This window comes from Bos taurus, chromosome 2 (assembly GCF_002263795.3).
Source record: "Bos taurus isolate L1 Dominette 01449 registration number 42190680 breed Hereford chromosome 2, ARS-UCD2.0, whole genome shotgun sequence".
Classification (NCBI taxonomy): domain Eukaryota; kingdom Metazoa; phylum Chordata; class Mammalia; order Artiodactyla; family Bovidae; genus Bos; species Bos taurus.
This window is the reverse complement of record NC_037329.1, coordinates 87,840,308-87,859,421: the sequence shown is the minus strand read 5'-3', so window position 1 is coordinate 87,859,421 and position 19,114 is coordinate 87,840,308. Positions and strand designations below refer to the sequence as shown.

Sequence of the window (19,114 nt, the reverse complement as noted above, 5' to 3'; positions counted from 1 at the left end):
GTAGACATGTTCTAATTTCTCAGAAGACTTTTTGGTCTATGTTATATGACTGTTGGAGTTGGAAATGGCAACCCACTCCAGCATTTGTGCCTGGAGAGTCTCATGGATGGAGGAGCCTGGCGGGCTGTGGACCGTGTGGTTGCAAGGAGTCAGACATGACTGAGCAACTAACACGCAGTGCAACACAATAGGACTATTGGGCTTCCCAGATGGTGCGAGTGGTAAAAAATCCACTTGCCAATGCAGGAGATGCAAGATATGCAGGTTCAATCCCTGGGTCTGGAAGATCCCCTGGAGAAGGAAGTGGCAACCTGCTCCAGTATTCTTGCCTAGAGAATCCCAAGGATAGAGGATCATGATGGGCTACAGTCCACGGGGCTGCAAAGAGTTGAACATGACTGAGCTCGCACATACCTTGGATATGGCTATTACCAATACAGATGTATTCTGGAAATTTTAGGATAAATTTTAAGAATTTTAAGCTTCAACTATTCATGTAAAACACAGTGCCTGACCCTGTGCTAAGTGCAGAGTGTGTGAATATAACAGAATCTAAGGAACTCTCAGATTTGTGGAGAGATGGGTGTGTGGACAGATGACAATAATACAGCATGTAAGTAAGTTCAGAGAAAGAAAAGAACAATGCCTAAATCCTGGTGGGCTGGGGGACCCAGAAGGTTTCCCGGAAGTAGTGCTGCTCTGGGTCCCTTCCAGAATTCCTCACTAGAGGCACTTTCCAGACAGAGGGGACAGGGGAGGCAAAGGCATTGAGATTAGAGTTCAAGTGTGAGGACTGGAGCTTTTAGAGTCATTGGAGCACAGCCTGAAAGGCTGCGTCGAGGAGCACAGACAGGGCTGGGGCACACGCTGCAGACAGGGCACCCAGCTGTCTGGAATTCGTGAGAGGCCTTGAAGACCTTGGCAAGACGTTGTGTTGGCTGTGGCAGGGAGGCCTGTTGGGAAGTAAACTAACTCAGGCAAGAGATTATACATATAAAGGTCTATATAACAGCAGTGAGAGTAGGATGGAGAGGGGGAAATTAACCCAGCAACTATTTAAAAGGGATAATCAGCAGCAGGTGGGATTGGCTAGATGTGGAGGTTCAGGTCGGGGGAAGGAGTCAATGAGAACTCTCAGATCATAGCTGGGGCAATTTGAGGGTCTTGGAACAGCAGTCGAGAGCGTTAATGATTGATTCCCTGATAATGTCAGTTGTAAGTGTGTTTGTTTTGCACTGAGTTTTCGGCTATTAAATTAAATCCACCCCTAAGCAGCTTCACATTTGGAAGTATAATGACTTTACAGTTCTAGTTTCTGAGGACGACCTACACAGGATAAGCAAATATGCTTAGAAAAGCCAATGCAATGTGGCACAGAGACAAAATCGGACTTGCTTTGTGAAGCTGGGTAGATAAGGATGCTGCATGACTGGTCTCATGGGAATATAATGGTTCATCTGCAACTTGGAAACTGACATCTTTCTTGTGGGAAAAGGAATTGCCGATCCAGTTACTTTGCCCCAGGGAGTCAGGAACTGGGATTTCTTTTCCCAGTGACCATCCTTGGTACCCTGGGAGACAAAGATTTATTTTCTTGAGTAAACCACAGTCAGAATAAGACTGCCTCACCCTGTCTGCTTTCCATGTCTCACCTGGTGTACTTACCATGAATTTTAGAAGCAGAAGTTTCTCCATACCTGGTTACTAAGATCATCAATGTGGAAAATGTAAAACCACTATCCTCATAATGAATTAAATGTGGTTTCAAATTTAAATGAATACTCTAGAATTAACCTTCTGGATGTTTTACTTCACATGATTTAATTTTTCCGTGTTTTTTTTTTTTTCTTGAAAGAAAATAATATCAAGGAAGCCAGTCTCTGATGAAATTAAGTGAAGTTGAAAACTAAAGGCTATATTTGATAAGCTCTCCTTTGACACCTTTTCTTTGCTAAGCCACAAGGAATCTTTGCTGACACTCTCTAGATCGGTGGCTTTTACCTCACTGTCTGAGGAGAAAACGCTTCTTTGATCATTTGACTTTGTTTACCCCGTTTGGACGTTACGATATGATAAACCATACTATGTCCGTGGTGTGGTAATTCTAAATACTTTGCCTTTTACCAGAGTGGTTGATTATAATGCACTGCTTAAGATTTGCTTTCTATAAAAGGAATATTTGTCCTTTTATGTGTTTGATTCACACAGTGCCGTTTTCTCAAGTCCTGTTATTAAGTGGTTACATCCAGAAAGCAAAAATATGCTGAGGTAGTGCTTTATTGGTGAACATCTAATATTTTCACTAACCATAACTGTCAGATTGTTCTGACTTCTGAGTGCCCCACATGTAAAAATCATACAGAAAATGCGGCCTATCATAGGATTCTAAACAGCCCCATGTGAGACCTCAAATACCTGGATTACCTTCTTTTTTATTTTTGCCCTGAAGTAAAGAGTCTAATCTAAACACCCTTTTTCCTTAAATAATTTAAGCTCTCTTCTTTGAGAAGCTGGAATGCAACGTAACTGCTGTGTCATTCATGCTATTACAATTACGGGGAATTTTCATCGTAAGCTGAGTATTGGCTGAGTTCTGTCAGGATAAAAATCTTCTTCTGCTGCAGATTTTGACAGAATTGGGTATATTGTTTTTTTTAAATGATAACCAAAGATAGAAAAAGTAAAAATTTGTTCGTTACCTACTAAAAATTAACATTTGGGAGAGGAACTTCTCCGTGATATAATTGTTCCTTGTTTGTCTTCACTTTTAATCATAAACTGGAAACACCGAATAGTTCCCTCTGTCACTTCTGGTGTTATTTTTATATTTTAATTAGAAGATGTTTATTCATGCTAAAATGAATTTTTGTTCAAAGCTTTTAAACAAAATAATTTTTGTATTTTCCAGCTAACAGCAGCAAGACCATGTTTGTTATGTGCTAGACAGGGATTTGTAATATGTAGATCAGAGTTCAATTTTGTGTATGCATTTTCTCATCTGATGAATAAATACAACAGAATCCATTGTTATTGTGAGAATAGTTTGTTATCATTTTTAAGAAACAAGCCCAAAGCATAGTGAACCACTTCAAATATATACTAACTGTAGGATTTGAATAATTAAATTTATCATATGATCCCCAAGTCACATCATACAATCTGTGTAAATCAGGAAGGATGATACTTTAGTTCAAGAAGCCTATATAATTTATTGAGATCCTTTAACTTAAAGTGTACACATCCTTTTCCTCCATGTCATCTTTGTTTCTAAGTCATTCTTTACCAATAGGTGTTTTCCAGTTATTTTTGTCACCAGATTTCTAAATAGTAAGATATTTGAAAGTGGTTTGAATTTTGACCCTAATACTTTTCCTCAGGAATCATTATTTTAGGTCTTCATTGACAGAGCTCTTGGCTGGCTACATGATGTCTGCTCTTGTAAAATATATCTATTTTCTACCTTCTTCAACTTAACATGTTTTCACTTAAAAGTAATTGAAACTCTGCTCTGATTAAGCTTGTTAGATGAAATTTCTTCACCTGAAACAGTTTCTGTACAAGCATAACTCAGAGGTATTGCCAGTTCAGTTCCAGACCACCATGATAAAGCAAATGTCACAACAAAGTGAGTCCCACAAATTTGTTTGGTTCCCCAGTGCATATGAAAATGATGTTCACACCATACTGTAGTCTATTAAGCATGCACTGGATTTTGTCTAAAAAAATGTACATACCTTAATTTTAAAATATAGCTAAAAAATTCCTACCCATCATCTGAAAATGTGGGGTTGCCACAAACTTTCAGTCTGTTTTAAAAAAAAAAAAAGTAATATCTGAGAAATGCAATAAAGCTGAGCTCAATAATGCATTCTATTCTTATAAGCTTGAATCTGTTTTAAAAACTCAAAGTCCAGCGCTCACTGGGTCAGGCATCACTGGCTTTTCAAAAGGTTGTTTTCATTTGATTTGCATTTTACTTCACTTGAGAATTATTTAGCTAACTGGATTAACTGTTTAATAATTCTAATGGATCATTCTTATCCTGAACCTTTGCACATCTTTCTCTCTAGCCCTTTTGCCATTGATGATGTGTCATGAATTTCTAGTTTGGTTCTTTTAATGACATTATGAATTCCAGGTACTCAATTCATCCTAGCATTTTACACTCTTCATTATCTTTAACTTAACTTAAGAGCTCTTCTTTCATCCATGCTGGTGCAAAAGTCACTCAGCTATACCAATGAACACACCATGCAGGCATTTAGAAATCAGAATACCATAGGTCACTGTCAACTCTGGTCATGTCATGTTACTCTTTACTCATTTTCACTCAAAAGGCTTCCCTGGTGGCTCAGCTGGTCAAGAATCCATCTGCAACGCAGGAGACCTGGGTTCAATCCCTGGGTTGGAAAGATCCCCTGGAGAAGGGAAAGGCTACCCAATCAGTATTCTGGCCTGGAGAATTTCATGGACTGTATAAGTCCATGGGGTCACAAACAGTTGGACACAACTGGGCGATTTTCACTTTCAAAGACTCTTTAACATTACCTGTAACGTGAATCTGATCTTCAAAAGATAGGCTTTCCCTGTTAATTTTTAGGCAGAGTTTTGTGTTTTGAGATGACATTGTGAACGGTGGTAGAAGTATAGGGAACAGGGGGAAATGAACACTCATGGGTGTCAGGCAAATGGGGCTTGGGTGGATGGGCTGAGGGATGATTTCTCCTAGGAAGAAAGACACAGGGTTGTAGCCTGGACCGTCCTGAAGAATCTACTCTTCCTGAATTATCCCATGAACAGTTTGTGGAATGATTTTGGTCATATTAGGTTCTAAATTATCAAATAAACCTATGTATCATGTGACGCTGATGAAGGAAAAGTTTTCATTGCTTATAGGTTCAGTATATGCCTATGTTTTATCTCTTTTGCATTCTAATAGGAGAGAGATTTGCTTTTTATGTGTCATGGAGTCTATTTGATGGGAATACAGCTCCTCATCTTGACCCTGCTTAATTTGCTATCAGCTCATCTCCTTGTATTAGAAAAGCAGCTCGCCCAGCTACCTCTAGAGTCTGCAGACTGTGGCCACTCAGTATAGTCAGATTAAGAACTACAACACATTTTTTTTTAACCCAAACCATACCACAGTTGTTGGTATAGTTGTTCTCAATTTGTTACTAAAGAGGAAATGATATAAGCCAAAGGCTGTTTTAAGAACTATGCTTCCTCTAAACCCCCAAGTTTGTTTTAACAGATTATTGTGTCATAGTGTTTTTATGCTTTTATCTTTGACCAAAGTGTTTATTTTGATAAACAATTATTAAACTGCATTAAAAACATACATGATGTTCCAGTCCTATCTTGGTTACAATATTAAAGGAAACTCAGACTAAGGCTGGATGAAATTGAACACATATTTCCATGTCAGACTTCCTACCATTTTGCTTGTTTGTATTGATTTCTCTTGACATGGTCTTCTTTTATTGAGCACTACTCTTTTTTTTTTTTTTTTAGTTCTTATTCTCTCTCTTCCCCCTTCCTCCCCTCCCCAAATCCCCTTCAATAGCTGTATGTGCTAAGAGCAATTGTAAAAGGAGACCAACTTAAATTAAACCTGCCTGGAGTCAAAATGTAATCTAACACCTGTAGTCTGCAATTTGTCATCACTTCATGGATACTGTTTTTTTTTTTTTTTTAATAACAGATTTCCTGAGTTTTGACCTTAGGATACTGTATAATCCAAAAAAAAAAAAAAGGCAACAAAACTAAACCATAGTTTTTAATAAGTCTTATAATGTTAGAATGTGAAATTACAACCATAAGAAACAACTCAAGTAACACCATTTGAAGTTAGAAATAGTGCTGAGTTGTACATCTAGGCAGATCTGTTTTGCCTGTGAAAATGTCTCTGAATGATAAAGTCAGGAGGCAAAGCATAATGCTGTGTACTTTCTCCTACACTTGTTCTCTAATACCTTCCTAGGTGACTGAATTCAGGTCAGGATGTTTTTAACTCTAAGATCCATTTTGAGTTTTCTAGTAAATGGTTTAGTTTTCATTAGGGCTAAGACACAGCTATATATTCAGTATGATTTATGTGGTATAGAGTTTTCAAACTTTTAAGTATTGGGATCTCCTTTCACTATTCCTATTAAGGACTCCAATAATGTGCATATCAATACTTATCATATTAGAAATTAGTTCTGAGAAAACTTAAATGTTTATTTTTTTGAAAATAACTATAAATAATATGTGTATAAATGATATATTTTAATGAAGATCACTGTATCCTCCCCCCAAAAATATAAGAAGAGTCACATTGTTTTAAATATATTTTTGCAAATATTTTTAACGTCTGACTTAATGGAAGGCCTCTGGATTATCATAATTACTCCATTCTGATACAACGTGTAGCTTATAGTTTGGTTGAAGTAATTGAAGAAAAGCAAGCCTCACACAGACATGTAATTAGAAAAGGAAGGCATATTTTAATAGCCTTTCCAGGAAATTATGATTTTCTTTTTTGATACAAAACTCTACAAGTGGTCATTTCTTAAAGGTTAGTTGCAGAGTGGAATCTAAAATGATATCAGTGAACTTTCTTTTTTTTTACATTATAATTCATTTGTCTGCCTTTTACTTTGAATAAGTATTTTACCTATTCATAATTTTATAATATCAATATTTATAAAATATTGATGCAGTGAGTTATGCAGATCTTCTAAATATTGACACATTTCATTGTATGACATATTTTTAAAAAATTCTTGAATAATCACCAGTATCACCAGGGAGGTATTTAAGTATAGGGGAACTAAGTTTTTAGTGGAAACTACAAGTTTTCCAACTTTTTTATTTTTGCTGGGAAGGTAAAATTTAATCATTGGCAATAAATTGTACAGATTTTTTTTTTTTTAATCAACAGGCTTACTTCATTTTTAAGAGAATGTCTGCCACAAACCTAAGTCTGAAAACTATAGTATGCCTGTTGGTTGTTATTTCAAATAAAAATGATATTTATTTCATTACAAAGGTGCTAGTTCAGCTCTCAACTCACACAGTTGCACAAATGCTCTTTGCTCAGACAGTAAAGAATCTGCCTGCAATGCAAGACACCCAGGTTCTATCCATGGGTTGGGAAGATCCCCTGGAGAAGGGAATGGCTATGTACCCCAGTATTTTTGTCTGGAGAATTCCATGAACAGAGGAGCCTGGCAGACTACAGTCCATGGGGTTGCAAAGAGTTGGACATTACTGAGTGACTTTCATTTCACTTCTTTCTCATGAGAACCATTTTACTTAGGTATGTCACAGAAGTGTGTTATCTCTCTTAATCCTTATAAAACTGCAAGGAAGATTTTATAGATTAATAAACACTGTGGTTCTGAGAAAGTAACTTGTTCAGAGTTGCACAGCTAGTAAGCAGATGTGCTTTTTAGGATGAAGACTGGATGCAAAACCAGAACTTTGTAACCTCACAACTCCTGCTAACAACTTTTATATAAAAGCAACCTTAAGGATTATGCAGTGCCCTGGAGCTGATTTTAACACACACACACACACAAAATGGTAAAGACAAACAAATTGTTAGGTATAAGTTCCTGTAATGAGTAATGGTTTCTTTACTTTAAAGCATAGTTTTGCTAAAGATGAATAATAGCAAGAAAAAGTAAGTTGCACAGAACAAAAATAGTAACTGGCCTGCAATTAAAGGAAGAGAGAATATGGATTAATCTAGTACAGCAGAAGAAAGATGCACTGAGCACTTAGGTGTGCCAATGTGTAGCTCACAGTCCAACAGATGAGAGAGACGTATGATAGTTACATTAATTATTAATTACTAATGCTAAATTCTCCCCCATTGAGTTTTGAGCCAAAATTAAAAGTCTTAGATGCTGATTTTGAAAAAAAAGGGAAAATTTGAAATTTAAGACAAATATCTCAGTTATATTTTTTATATATAGTATACTTTAAAAATAGCAGCACTGACTCATTCATTTAACAAATTCTAATTGAGTTATGCATGAGGGCTTTCCAGTTGTTCTAACCAGTTTTTCTTATTGCCTGTTAAGTATACTTTCTCAGAATTTTTAGTAGAAGAATGCTTTCCTTCTTTGGATAAACTATTTTACCTTCTGTTATTTTTGTCAACATTCTGTTATTTTAAATGAGGTAAAATTAAACAAGTAAAAAGAATTCTGTTATTGACTCAAATGCAGTTAGAAGTCATCTCCTATTGATGTTCACCACCATGGACAACATGAAGCTCTGGCGACACTCTCACTCCTGCGGGTGAGGCTTGTCAGAGAGAGAGGGATGCGGCCATCTGGGAGCCCATTTTAACCCATTACCTATTACCCCACTAGATCAACCACCCTCTATAGTCACCTCCTTAATAATTTCTCATTTTCTCTATATAAAAAAGACCACAAAGTCTTGGCATATTATAAGTAATCCAGTTCACCCCATAATGATACAGTGAATTATATACTTTCCTAAACTTAATCATTCAGGATCTCACTTCCTTCCCTGCAGGCAAAAGCCATTATATTTTACACATGGCTCCCAGCTGGTTTTCATTGAGGCCTTCAAAATCTATTTGAACACTGAGCAGTTTAAGAAGAGCTGCTTTATCTTTCTTAGTCAGTCTTTGTCATGGTACCATTTTGTCCTTGTGTTTTTAAAATTTTCCATCTCTAAGGCAGAAAAACAACATATATCCTTATTGCGCTTTGTTACTGGGCAAGGAGGTGTTGGGCTTTATTTTGAAGTTGATATCTCTTTTGAATATATTCGCAGCCTTTCTTTCTTCATTGCTGTGTTCCTGTTCATTTATATATATGTATGTCGTATTTCAGCCCAAAGAGATTTCAGTGAATAAATAAGAACACACTTATTAAACTTTTACATTTCTATTTGATTATATTCTACTCATAACTTATTCATCAACACTTGACTGTTAGAGATAGGACTCCTTATTAGAAAGCTTTGTAGACTGCTAGGTCCAGTTATTATAGACACTCCAAAAAAATGAATTCTTTTTTTTACTTTTTTAACCCAAGGTCTATGGTTTTAAACATAATTTCTTTTAGACATGATAAACACTTCTGATGAGAAGGCAGTCATCAGTTAAATGTAAATTAACCATTCTTTTGAGGATAGCAGTGCCAATGCATCCTTCTGATTGTTTTGATGATAGTATTGCTATTTGTGATACTGTATTGAAAGTCTAGTTATATATGTGAGCTTTTCCGTACTATATATATATATATGCAGGAATATTTCTCTTCTCTCTAGTGATAGTGGTAGTTTCAAGTCCTACTGTGTTTTGGGGTAGATCAGATGATATGATTATAGATCACAGTAAGGGTTTCCCTCACCCTGATAGTAGAATGCCAAGGCCCCGCTGCTCCGGCTCTGGCCCTGACCACCCCTCACTTGTCATTTCTGTCTAGTGGAGGGCTGTCTGATGCCATGCCCTATGATGGCAATGACAATGCTGCTGTTGGAAATGTGCAATATCTGTGCTGTCCAGTGTGGTGTTGTACAGTGTGGATATCCAGCACTGGAAATAAGGCTCGTGTGCCTGAGAGAGCTAAGTGTTTTTTCTTCTTTCAGTTTTAATGAATTTAGATGTCAGTAGCTGTGTGTGGCTAGTAAGCTGCTGTACTGGGTGGCACAGATTTAACTTGCTGCCTCCCTCGATGTTCTTCAAATGCACTGAGTGTACTTCTTCCTCCTAGTGTGTTCATTTGCTATTTTCCTCTGTCTGGGATGCCCATCTTCATGGCTAGGTCCTCACTTCCTGCAGGCTTCTGCTCAAATGCCACCTCCTTAGGGAGCCTTCCTTGAATCACTGAATCTAAAATAACGTCATCTCCCCCCAGTTCTTCTCCATATGCTGTGCTCTATTTTTGCTGATAGTGTTTATTACTGCCTGATATCTTATTTACAGTCTCTCTCTTCTACTCTGGAGCCTTTGCTCGGTTTTCCCATGCGATCTTGCTCATAGAAGACGGGAGAACAGCATGTTTACAGACATGGGATTTAAAATCAGATATGTTTTAGATTCCCAGTCCTGCTAATTAGAATCTATGAGACCTCTCATAAATTACCTATACTCTCTGAATCCCAGTTTTCTCATCATGAATGGAGTAAAAATACCTAGTCTAGGATTATTGTGAAAATAAAATGCATTTATAGATTTAGGCCAATGTTTAGGTTCATAATAACTTTACATTAATGCCACCATCTATTATTAATATTATTATTATTATTGAAGCTGCCTAGATATTTCACTGCCATGAACCCTCATCATTATATTTAAAAAATAACAATAGAAGATACAAAAAAAGAAATAGAAGAAGACTTTCAAATAAACCTTTTAAAACTCTTTTTGTAGAAATTATCAGAAATGAATTGCTGACCAGATTAAGCTCAATTGTGATGGAGAAAAATCCAAACCAAAATGAACTGGGATGAATTGTCAGGCTTCAGTTTGCAAAGGTCATGAGGAAAGGGATGGATAGCTATCTTTACAGAATGATATATTCTGTTATTTGGGAAAATCATGTGAAGAGAGATGATGGACTTTAGGAGTACAAAGGTCAGCTTCTGAGCCCATTTTTAAAAAGGGGAAAAAGGATGAGGCTGGAAAATGTGCAGACTTGGGCAGATTTATGTAACTATCTGGGTAGCTGCTCTATCATATTTACCTTTTAAAAAATATATCAGAAAACAATCATCTGGGTTTGGAAAGAACTTGTTAGGAAAGAGCATATCTCTGTTTAGTTGGCAGGGCATTCTCTGTCTTGGTTGAAATAATTGTAAATTTTGTGGTTTCAAAAAGTCAATCAGCCAGAAATATATACCTGCATTGTCAGATGATCTGAGGAACAGGATGGTGTGTAGTCCATCCAGCAGGAATCAGTGACACAGCCTCAGGCTAGAGTTACTCAGGGTGCTGGCTGGGGACAGGAACCAAACTTGAGTCATTCTAGTTAACACACAAGGAATTTCAAATATCTCTGAAAAGTTCAGACAGACAAACCAAAATTTAGTCAAGTGGGAGTTCAGAAATCAGTCCTATGAAGAGGTGACTTGATCCTACGGTTTAGAGGGAGGATTTGGGAAGAGAGTTTGGCCTGCCATCTCCGTCTTTTGGCTCTCCTCTACTTTTGTGCAGAGTATTCACACCATTGGAAGAAGTGCTGCACGACCGTAGGAACTCCCTGATTGTCATAGTAATGAGCTACTACAAGTGGCTGGTGAGGAAATGTAGGCAGTGCTTTTGCTAAAAATTATCTACAGACAATAAGCAACTCTCTGCCTGGAGTAATCAGAACATTTCAGGAGACTAAAGATAGTTGAGACTTGGGGACTCTTTTTGTCTCAGATACTATGCACATTGTACTCTTTCCTATCTGGTCAAAGATGCTAGAAATATCATTTAACCTTCATGCAAATACTGTTATGCCTTCCAACTCAATATAGAGTATTGAACTAACCCAGGATCTCTCACTTTGTAGATCATTTCTATTGCTATTATTTCTCTGAAAAAGATCTTCCTCTCCTATGAGGGCAGTGACATTGTCATTGTTCCTTGGAAACCTACTTTCTTAGACTGACTGCTCCCTATGTTTAAAGTTTCCAACTTTGAGGGTGCTCTTGAAATGCTCCATGTTTCCAGGTTGTTATTGATTCAAGTAGCACCTTCACAAGGAACTGTGAGGACTAAATGAGTTAATCCATGTAAAGTTCTTAGAAATGCCTGGCACAGAGTAAGCGTTCAGTTAGTGGTAGCTACTATGATCATTGTTTTCCCATTCCATCTGTGGCTTCTCTCTGTTCGTGCGTTACTACTGCTAGGTTCAAAGTTAGAAGGGGAGGGAAAATAGGCCAATTGGTGGGACCTCAGGAGAAGAACAAACCCTATCATGCAGAAAGATTAGAGTAACTTCAAAGAATAGTTTTGGAAAATCTCTTTAAATCTAACCAATGCACAATGGAAAACCCCTAAAGAACCAATCTAATTATTTAATTAAATGGAACCGTTATGCTGACTTTTACTACAGAAGGCAAGCATAATTTAGAAAATGGGGCATTTTAATTCTCTTTTGTTTTCCAATTAACGCAATTGCTCTAAAAGGAGGTCCTGTGCTTGAGTGTACATGTTCTATGAGTACATATTCCCTGCGTAATTTCAGTCTCTCTCTTATTCTTTCATATCCAAAAAAAAAAAAAAAAAAACCCCAACCAAACAAAAAACCCTCACCTGTTGACATGGAGGTTTATTTATTACAGTGCTCAGGCTACCCAGATTACAACCTTGGAGCAAATATCTTCCTGCTGTCAAAGCTGCCCTGAACACGCAGGCCCACCACGCAGCTTTCCTCTCCCTGTGGCTATAATTAGGACATTGAAGTAATGGAGCTCTCACTTTTTTGCTGATGCCAGCTCACCACAGCAGACCACATGAGTTTACTTTTAGTTGAAAGTGGTAAAGAAAATGCCAAGAACATTCATTTTAATTGGTCAACATTATATGGGCCTTTAGTGCCACCGTTTTATGGTCCTCTGTTTTAGATTTCTTTCTGCCACCGGCCATCAACTATTATGATGGGTGTTCTTATGTGCATTTGATTATCCTTTTATTGTTATTTGTTTATGAATGATTAAAAATTTCATCCTCTTTTTTTTTTACCCAAGTAACAATTTCATCTGCCCTAATAGCTATTAAATTCTATAGAAAAGACTGATGTTTTCACATCATTGAAAAATTAGTTTTTCATCAAATAGTCCCTGAGACTAGGCGAGATGGCAGAGATTTTTTTCTTAAATGCTTGCTCTGATGCTGGTATTTTGTAGCCTAAAAAATGGGTCATTAGGGTAATGTGTGGGGAGGGTGGCGGTGGTGGTAGCAGTGATACTCTAGTGTAACTAGACATGTTGCTTATGCATTGATTGGACTGAGTTCACTTGAACTCTGGAAAATGTTTAATTTGTTACTCTAACATGGAAAAGGCCATGTAAAATAGGAGAGAATGGTAAAAGAGAAACATGTGTTTTTGAAAAAGTGAACTCACTATTCTTAAAGGTCTTGGGGCGGGGGGTGATCCAGGAAGTTAGACACTGATCTGAGTGGAGGAAATACAGTGTTTGCCTTTGACATTGATAGAATACTTGTCATGGGGACCTTCATGATAGCTTTTTAATTACATAGCACTGCGCACAGAGTCAGACATGACTGAAGCGACTTAGCAGCAGCAGCAGCAGCAGCTGCTTATGTTGCAAGATGTGAAGATTAGTCAGATTGAAGAAGATCATAAGTAAATATTAAAATGGGAAACTATTTCATGCAGAGAGGATGTTGTAAAAGCAGTTACGAAGATCAAGAATAAGTTTGCCCAACTGGTGTCAAATGCGGCTTCCCTGATGGCTCAGCCGTAAAGAATCTGCCTGCAACGCAGGAGACACAGGAGAGGTGGTTTGATCTCTGGGTTGGGAAGATCCCTTGGAGGAGGAAATGGCAACCCACTCCAATATTCTTGCGTGGACAATCCCATGGACAGAGGAGCCTGCCAGGCAATAGTCCAAAGGGTCACAAAGAGTCAGGCACTACTGAGTGACTGACCACAGCTAGTGTCAAATGACAAAACTAATGCAATGTAGTGATGAGTTTGATACCCTTTATTCAAGGGAGACAGCCCATGGATGGGGCTACAGTTCCTCACAAGCAGTGGAGCAGCGTTCTGGAGGGATTTGGGGCATCATTTTAGAGCAGTGGAAGTGGCAACACAGAAGACAGGACATGATTGGTGGGGATTGCATGTCTGACTTTATTTAGATCAAAGAACAAGGAAGTAAGTATAGAGCCCAGAGCTGACGTTGCATTCGGGGATGGGCCGAATGGATACTGTGATTCTGGTCAAGCAGAGCATTTACAGCCAACCACATGAAAGTTCAGTCTGCTGATGTGGCACCAGGCAGGAGTGGCTCCAACTTGGGTCTAGAAATTTTTTTTTTAAATACTAGTTTTGTGTTATTTTTGAGTGGGGAATAGGTAGAAATGAAAGAGAAATTTAAATTAATTACAACTAGAAAGCCTTGACATGAAGGATAACAACAACAACAACAACAAAAAAGGAAGTGAGCTGCAAAACAAAGGGTGACTAGTTTGTTCTCTAGCCTCAGTGGTGGACTAGTGGCTAGGATTCTTGGTTTTCACCCAGGCTAACCAGGTGCAGTTCCTGGGCAGGAAAGCAAGGTCTCCCTTCAAGACACCAGGCATTGCTGTCTCCTTGATATTAGTGATATTGAGAAGGTCCATTTACGAGTATAAAGTAGTCATCTAAAGTTCATAATTTAATAAAAAGCTGTAAGTTTATATATATATATATATATATTAAAAAACCATTATTGTTTAAGGATTAAGATCAAGGTTAAAAGAAAACAAATTTAAGTTGTTCCTAATGGAGTATTAATTTTCTGACTCAAATACTATTCCTGTGTTACACTTCAAGAATAATTTATGAGGCTGATATAATAATGACATCATTTATTGGATGTTTGGTCTAAGCCAGAGGTGAACAAACTCTGGCCCATGAACCAAATACAAGCTACCTCTTGTTTTTATAAATAAAGTTTATGGCAACATAGCCATGCTCATTTGTGTATGTTCACATTATAAAGATAGAATTGAAACATCGCAACAGAGATGGTGAGGCCCTGCTAAGGCTAAAATATTTCCTACCTGGCCCTTTGCTGAAAAAGTTTGTCAACCTCTGGTTTAAGGCAGGCACTGTTCTTTACATGCAATATGTCATTTAATCCTTACAATATCCCTAGGAAGCTAGTGTCTTATCCTTCTTTCATATATGATGAAATTGAGGCTTAAAGATGTTTAGTGTCTTGCACAGAGACACCCAGCTATGTGAAAGAATCGGGACGTGAATTCATGTGATCTCATTTGCAGAGCCTCCACTTTTCCTCTGGGTCCAGTTTTTTGTCCTTGGGCTCCAGAGAGGTGGCACATCATACTGGTTAACAGCAAGACCCTGGAGCCAGACCCTTTGAATTTGAATAACCTTGGGCAACATGTGACTTAACTTCTTTGTGCCTCAGAATGGAAACATTACTATTATTAACCTCTTGTTTTGTAGATGAGATTCTTAATCTCCAGAAATTCAGTTAAGTTTTCAGAAGACCTGAACTTACAATGACTATGCATTACTAAAATGCTAAGCAGACAACATGTATTTCAGAAGAATGATGGCTTTTGAAAGGTGAAATAGTGAATCAAATGTTATTATTATTATTTTTTTTTAATTATCAGGTCCTTCACAGACAGCAGTCTCAGCCAGCCAAGGAGAGCTCTCCTCCCAGAGAAGAAGCACCCCCACCACCTCCTCCGACCGAAGACAGTTGTGCCAAAAAGCCTCGGTCTCGTACAAAGATCTCTTTGGAAGCCCTTGGTATCCTCCAAAGCTTCATTCATGATGTGGGCCTCTACCCTGATCAGGAAGCTATCCATACTCTTTCTGCTCAGCTGGATCTCCCCAAACACACCATCATCAAGTTCTTCCAGAACCAGCGGTACCACGTGAAACATCATGGGAAGCTCAAGGAACACCTGGGCTCGGCAGTAGATGTGGCCGAGTATAAGGACGAGGAGCTGCTGACGGAGTCAGAAGAGAATGACAGTGAGGAAGGCTCGGAGGAGATGTACAAAGTGGAGGCTGAGGAGGAGAATGCGGAAAAAAGTAAGGCCGCACCCGCTGAAATTGACCAGAGATAATGTGAACTCCAATCAGGCAAAGCAATACACCGGTCCAAGGATTTTCTGTTTTAGTTTCTCTGAAAACTTTTTTTTTTTGCCTTATTTTATTTTTGTCTTTTTTGGTCTTTTTGTTCTCCTTCCTTTTTTTTTTTTTTTGACATTTCTTTGTTGCACAGGATACACCTGTAGACTGAATAAGTTCAGTATTTCCGAATCAGACATCGCCTTGGCAAAGACACTAAAGTGTTATGCTTTACAATGGACTGGATCGTAGTCATTATAATCACAGGAGACTCTGCCTTCATTATCCTTGCACTTATGGAAGAGACACCAGGCAAGTTCCCAGATGAAAAGACCTATGAAATAAATGAAGGAAGCTACAAGTGTGTGTGTATATGTATATGTATATATCTATATATTTACATATATATATTAAATTGCATGGGACAGAGAACTTTACAATCCGAAAGAATAGACTGTGAAATGAGTTCTTAAAGAAGAGACTTGTTTATGTATTAAAAAAAAAACAAACCACTTCACAGTGAGTCGCTTTGGCTTTTTGATAAACTGCGGCCTGCTCTCAGGGTGGGGTGACTTATTTTTGAATTCCTATTTATTTTCTGTGTTTGTCCCTGATTTTTTTTTTTTTTTAATTCTATGGCTTCCTATCTGGCAGCTTGATGGGTAATTTTTGAGGTATGTATTTAACTAAATAAATCAACACTGCCAAAAAAAGTAAAAGAAAGAAAGAAGAATAAAGTGGAAAAAAAATCAGGGCACCTTAAAATGATACCAGTCACATTAATCTTAAAGACACAATGCACACTTAAATGACTCGATGTGTTCCGTTACTCAACTTGTTGTTACTGTAGTGAACAGGTGCATTTCTGTGGAATTCCAAACGAGTGAAGCTGAAATTCAGTGCAGAGAAAACTCGTTTATTAGTGCAGCCTCGATAAAATGACATTTTGACATCAGACAAATGGAATTCACAGTATGAGCCACATTTTATTGTGAAATTTATTTACCTGCTCGTGGCTTCAGATCTTAAAATTAATAAGCCTGCTCATTTTAACTTGTTTATTGTTGCTGTTTTCTTTTACTTTTCTTTTTTTTTTTTAAATAGAAAATAGTTCAATGTAATGTTAAGTTAGAAAAGAAGTTGCTGCCCAGGTAAAGGGGCTCCTTCTCAAATAAATCCCCGTCCCTCCAGCTCCCAAGAGATGTTTCTCATTTTTGTTTCACTTTGGGCGTCTTCTTCTTCGTATACATTCCATCCACTTAACCAGACATTTTTAGTCCTTGCTCTCATGCACCTCATCCCTTCCCTGCTATGGGAGCAGCCCTAACGAAAACCTGTTTTTAAATCATTGTGCAGCTCCAAGCAATAGAGTAAGCAAAGCAATTTCAGTGGAATCGCCTACTTGTCATAAACTGAAACATTTTCCCAGTCACCTACATAGCAGTTACCTTACGTAAAGCAGAACTAATGCCGACTGGCTGTTTAAGGGAATGAGCATTAAAGCTGCAATCTACTATAGTTCTCCCACCGCCTTTAGCTTCCCATCAGAAACCATTACTTCCCACTGCTACTTCTAGTCATTGCAAGAGGAGACCTCACCTTCAGGACTGGCCAATCGAACCTAACCCATTCAAGGTGGCCATCAAACAGTCCCACACAGTTGGATTTTTTTTAAGAGTTGTGCTCTCATGCAACCTTGTCAAAGACCTCATGCAATATCACTTTGAAAGTTATTTTCTGTTTACTACACAAACATTGTAATATAACTGTTAATACTATTTATATATTTGAAAGGTATAAAAGGTCGGAGTTAAAAAAAAAACCTCTATTTGTAGATATTAACTCAGAACTTACGATATACAGGGAGAAGACATGTTGCAATACAAGCTAATTCTAGCTGCTCAGTAACCTCTGGAGTTTTTAAAGGGACATTTTCCTGTACTTTTTCAAATAATGATGTTTAAAAAATGATCTTGACACGAGCGTTATATACCTTTGCAAAAGGATGGTGGTTTGCAGTCAAGCCTGGGCCCATCCTTCCTATTTCTGTAGTATGCTGCAGCTTTAATCAGAAAGTCCGTGGTTGCTGCTTCCTGATCTCCGAGTTACTCTTTTCCAAATTGTCTTCTTACACTGTTGCTGAAGGTCACTCTGTACACGTAATGGAAACTGATTTTGCCAAGCTCTTACAAGGTGGTTCATCTCTCGATGGCATCCGCATTTGGTATCTTTTACACTTCAACCAAAAATTTATTAGGTATTTTTCAATGCTAAGTCTTGCCTTTTATTTTTTAATTTCACTGCCAAGTTTGCAGTGGTTCTAAGTGAATCTGTGGGCATTTTAGCCTGTGGTCTTGCCAGATCTTTGCGAATTACAATGCATATATGTCTATTTATTCAATATCTGTCATATAATATCTATTTGGAAGAAGAAACTTTCTCTTGTAGTGCCTCTTGACAAAGCACAATTTCCTGCCCCACCCCTTTTTTTTTTGTGAAATGAAAAAACAAATTGTGTTTTATTGCGGTATCAACAATGTGAATAAGGATTAACATATTGTAAATGTTCTTTTTTCCATGTAAATCAACTATCTTTGTTATCACTAAGTGATAATTAATTTTTAACTTATGTGCATTGTTAGGCTGTTAGAATTTTTTGGTTGTTAAAATAAAACGCATTCAAAAAATATGACTTTGTTTGTCAAGTGTTTTATTGGGCATTGCCTTCTTTCCCACTGAAGTTTTCATGTGGGATGAGACCTGGTGAGTGTGAGGAAGCTCCATTCCCTTATTTACAGGACAGCTGTACCTGCAATGACAGATGTTCGAGTCCTACCAAGGCAAGAATTTAATCGTACCTATAAAATGCATGTGCGTCTCTGTGTGTTTGTAAATGTATGCACGCTCACATCCTGAAGTTGGCAGCTGGGGGAGTCATTTGCCTAAACATTTTGTGGTATACAAACAAAACTCAGTGCATAAAGATATATTTATGGGCTTGCTTCTTTATTTTTCTAGTGAATATTTTCTGTTTATAATTAAAAACCCACAAATGACTGCATGTCAGGAAACTTTTGGAGCACATATGTCCATGGTTAATGGACATAATAAATGTCTTTTATATTTAGAGCTGGGTACCATAATGTGAGCATAGAGGAATGCTGGAAGGATTGATGTATCTGAGAAATGTGTGAAAATGATTTTTTAGAAAGTGCTCACAATGGAAAAAATTGCTCAAAAGACCAAAGTTAATAAGGAAGGAGCAAGTGCTTAGCATTAGAACTGACAAAGAGAAAGTCAATTAAAAAGTGATT

General features: G+C 37.6%; 1 protein-coding gene across 2 annotated transcripts in view; it reads left to right on the top strand.

The window, feature by feature from the left end:
- SATB2 (SATB homeobox 2) overlaps nucleotides 1-18,487 on the top strand; it is a 198,797-nt gene extending 180,310 nt beyond the window's left edge. The window contains exon 10 of one of the 2 annotated variants that reach the window (XM_059876300.1): nucleotides 15,335-18,487. In XM_059876300.1, the coding sequence (XP_059732283.1) occupies nucleotides 15,335-15,796 (462 nt within the window). In that variant the 3' untranslated portion in view covers nucleotides 15,797-18,487. The remainder of the gene's footprint in view (nucleotides 1-15,334) is intronic. The other variant, NM_001206070.1, reaches the window with a different exon arrangement.
- The last annotated feature ends 627 nt before the right edge of the window (nucleotides 18,488-19,114 follow it).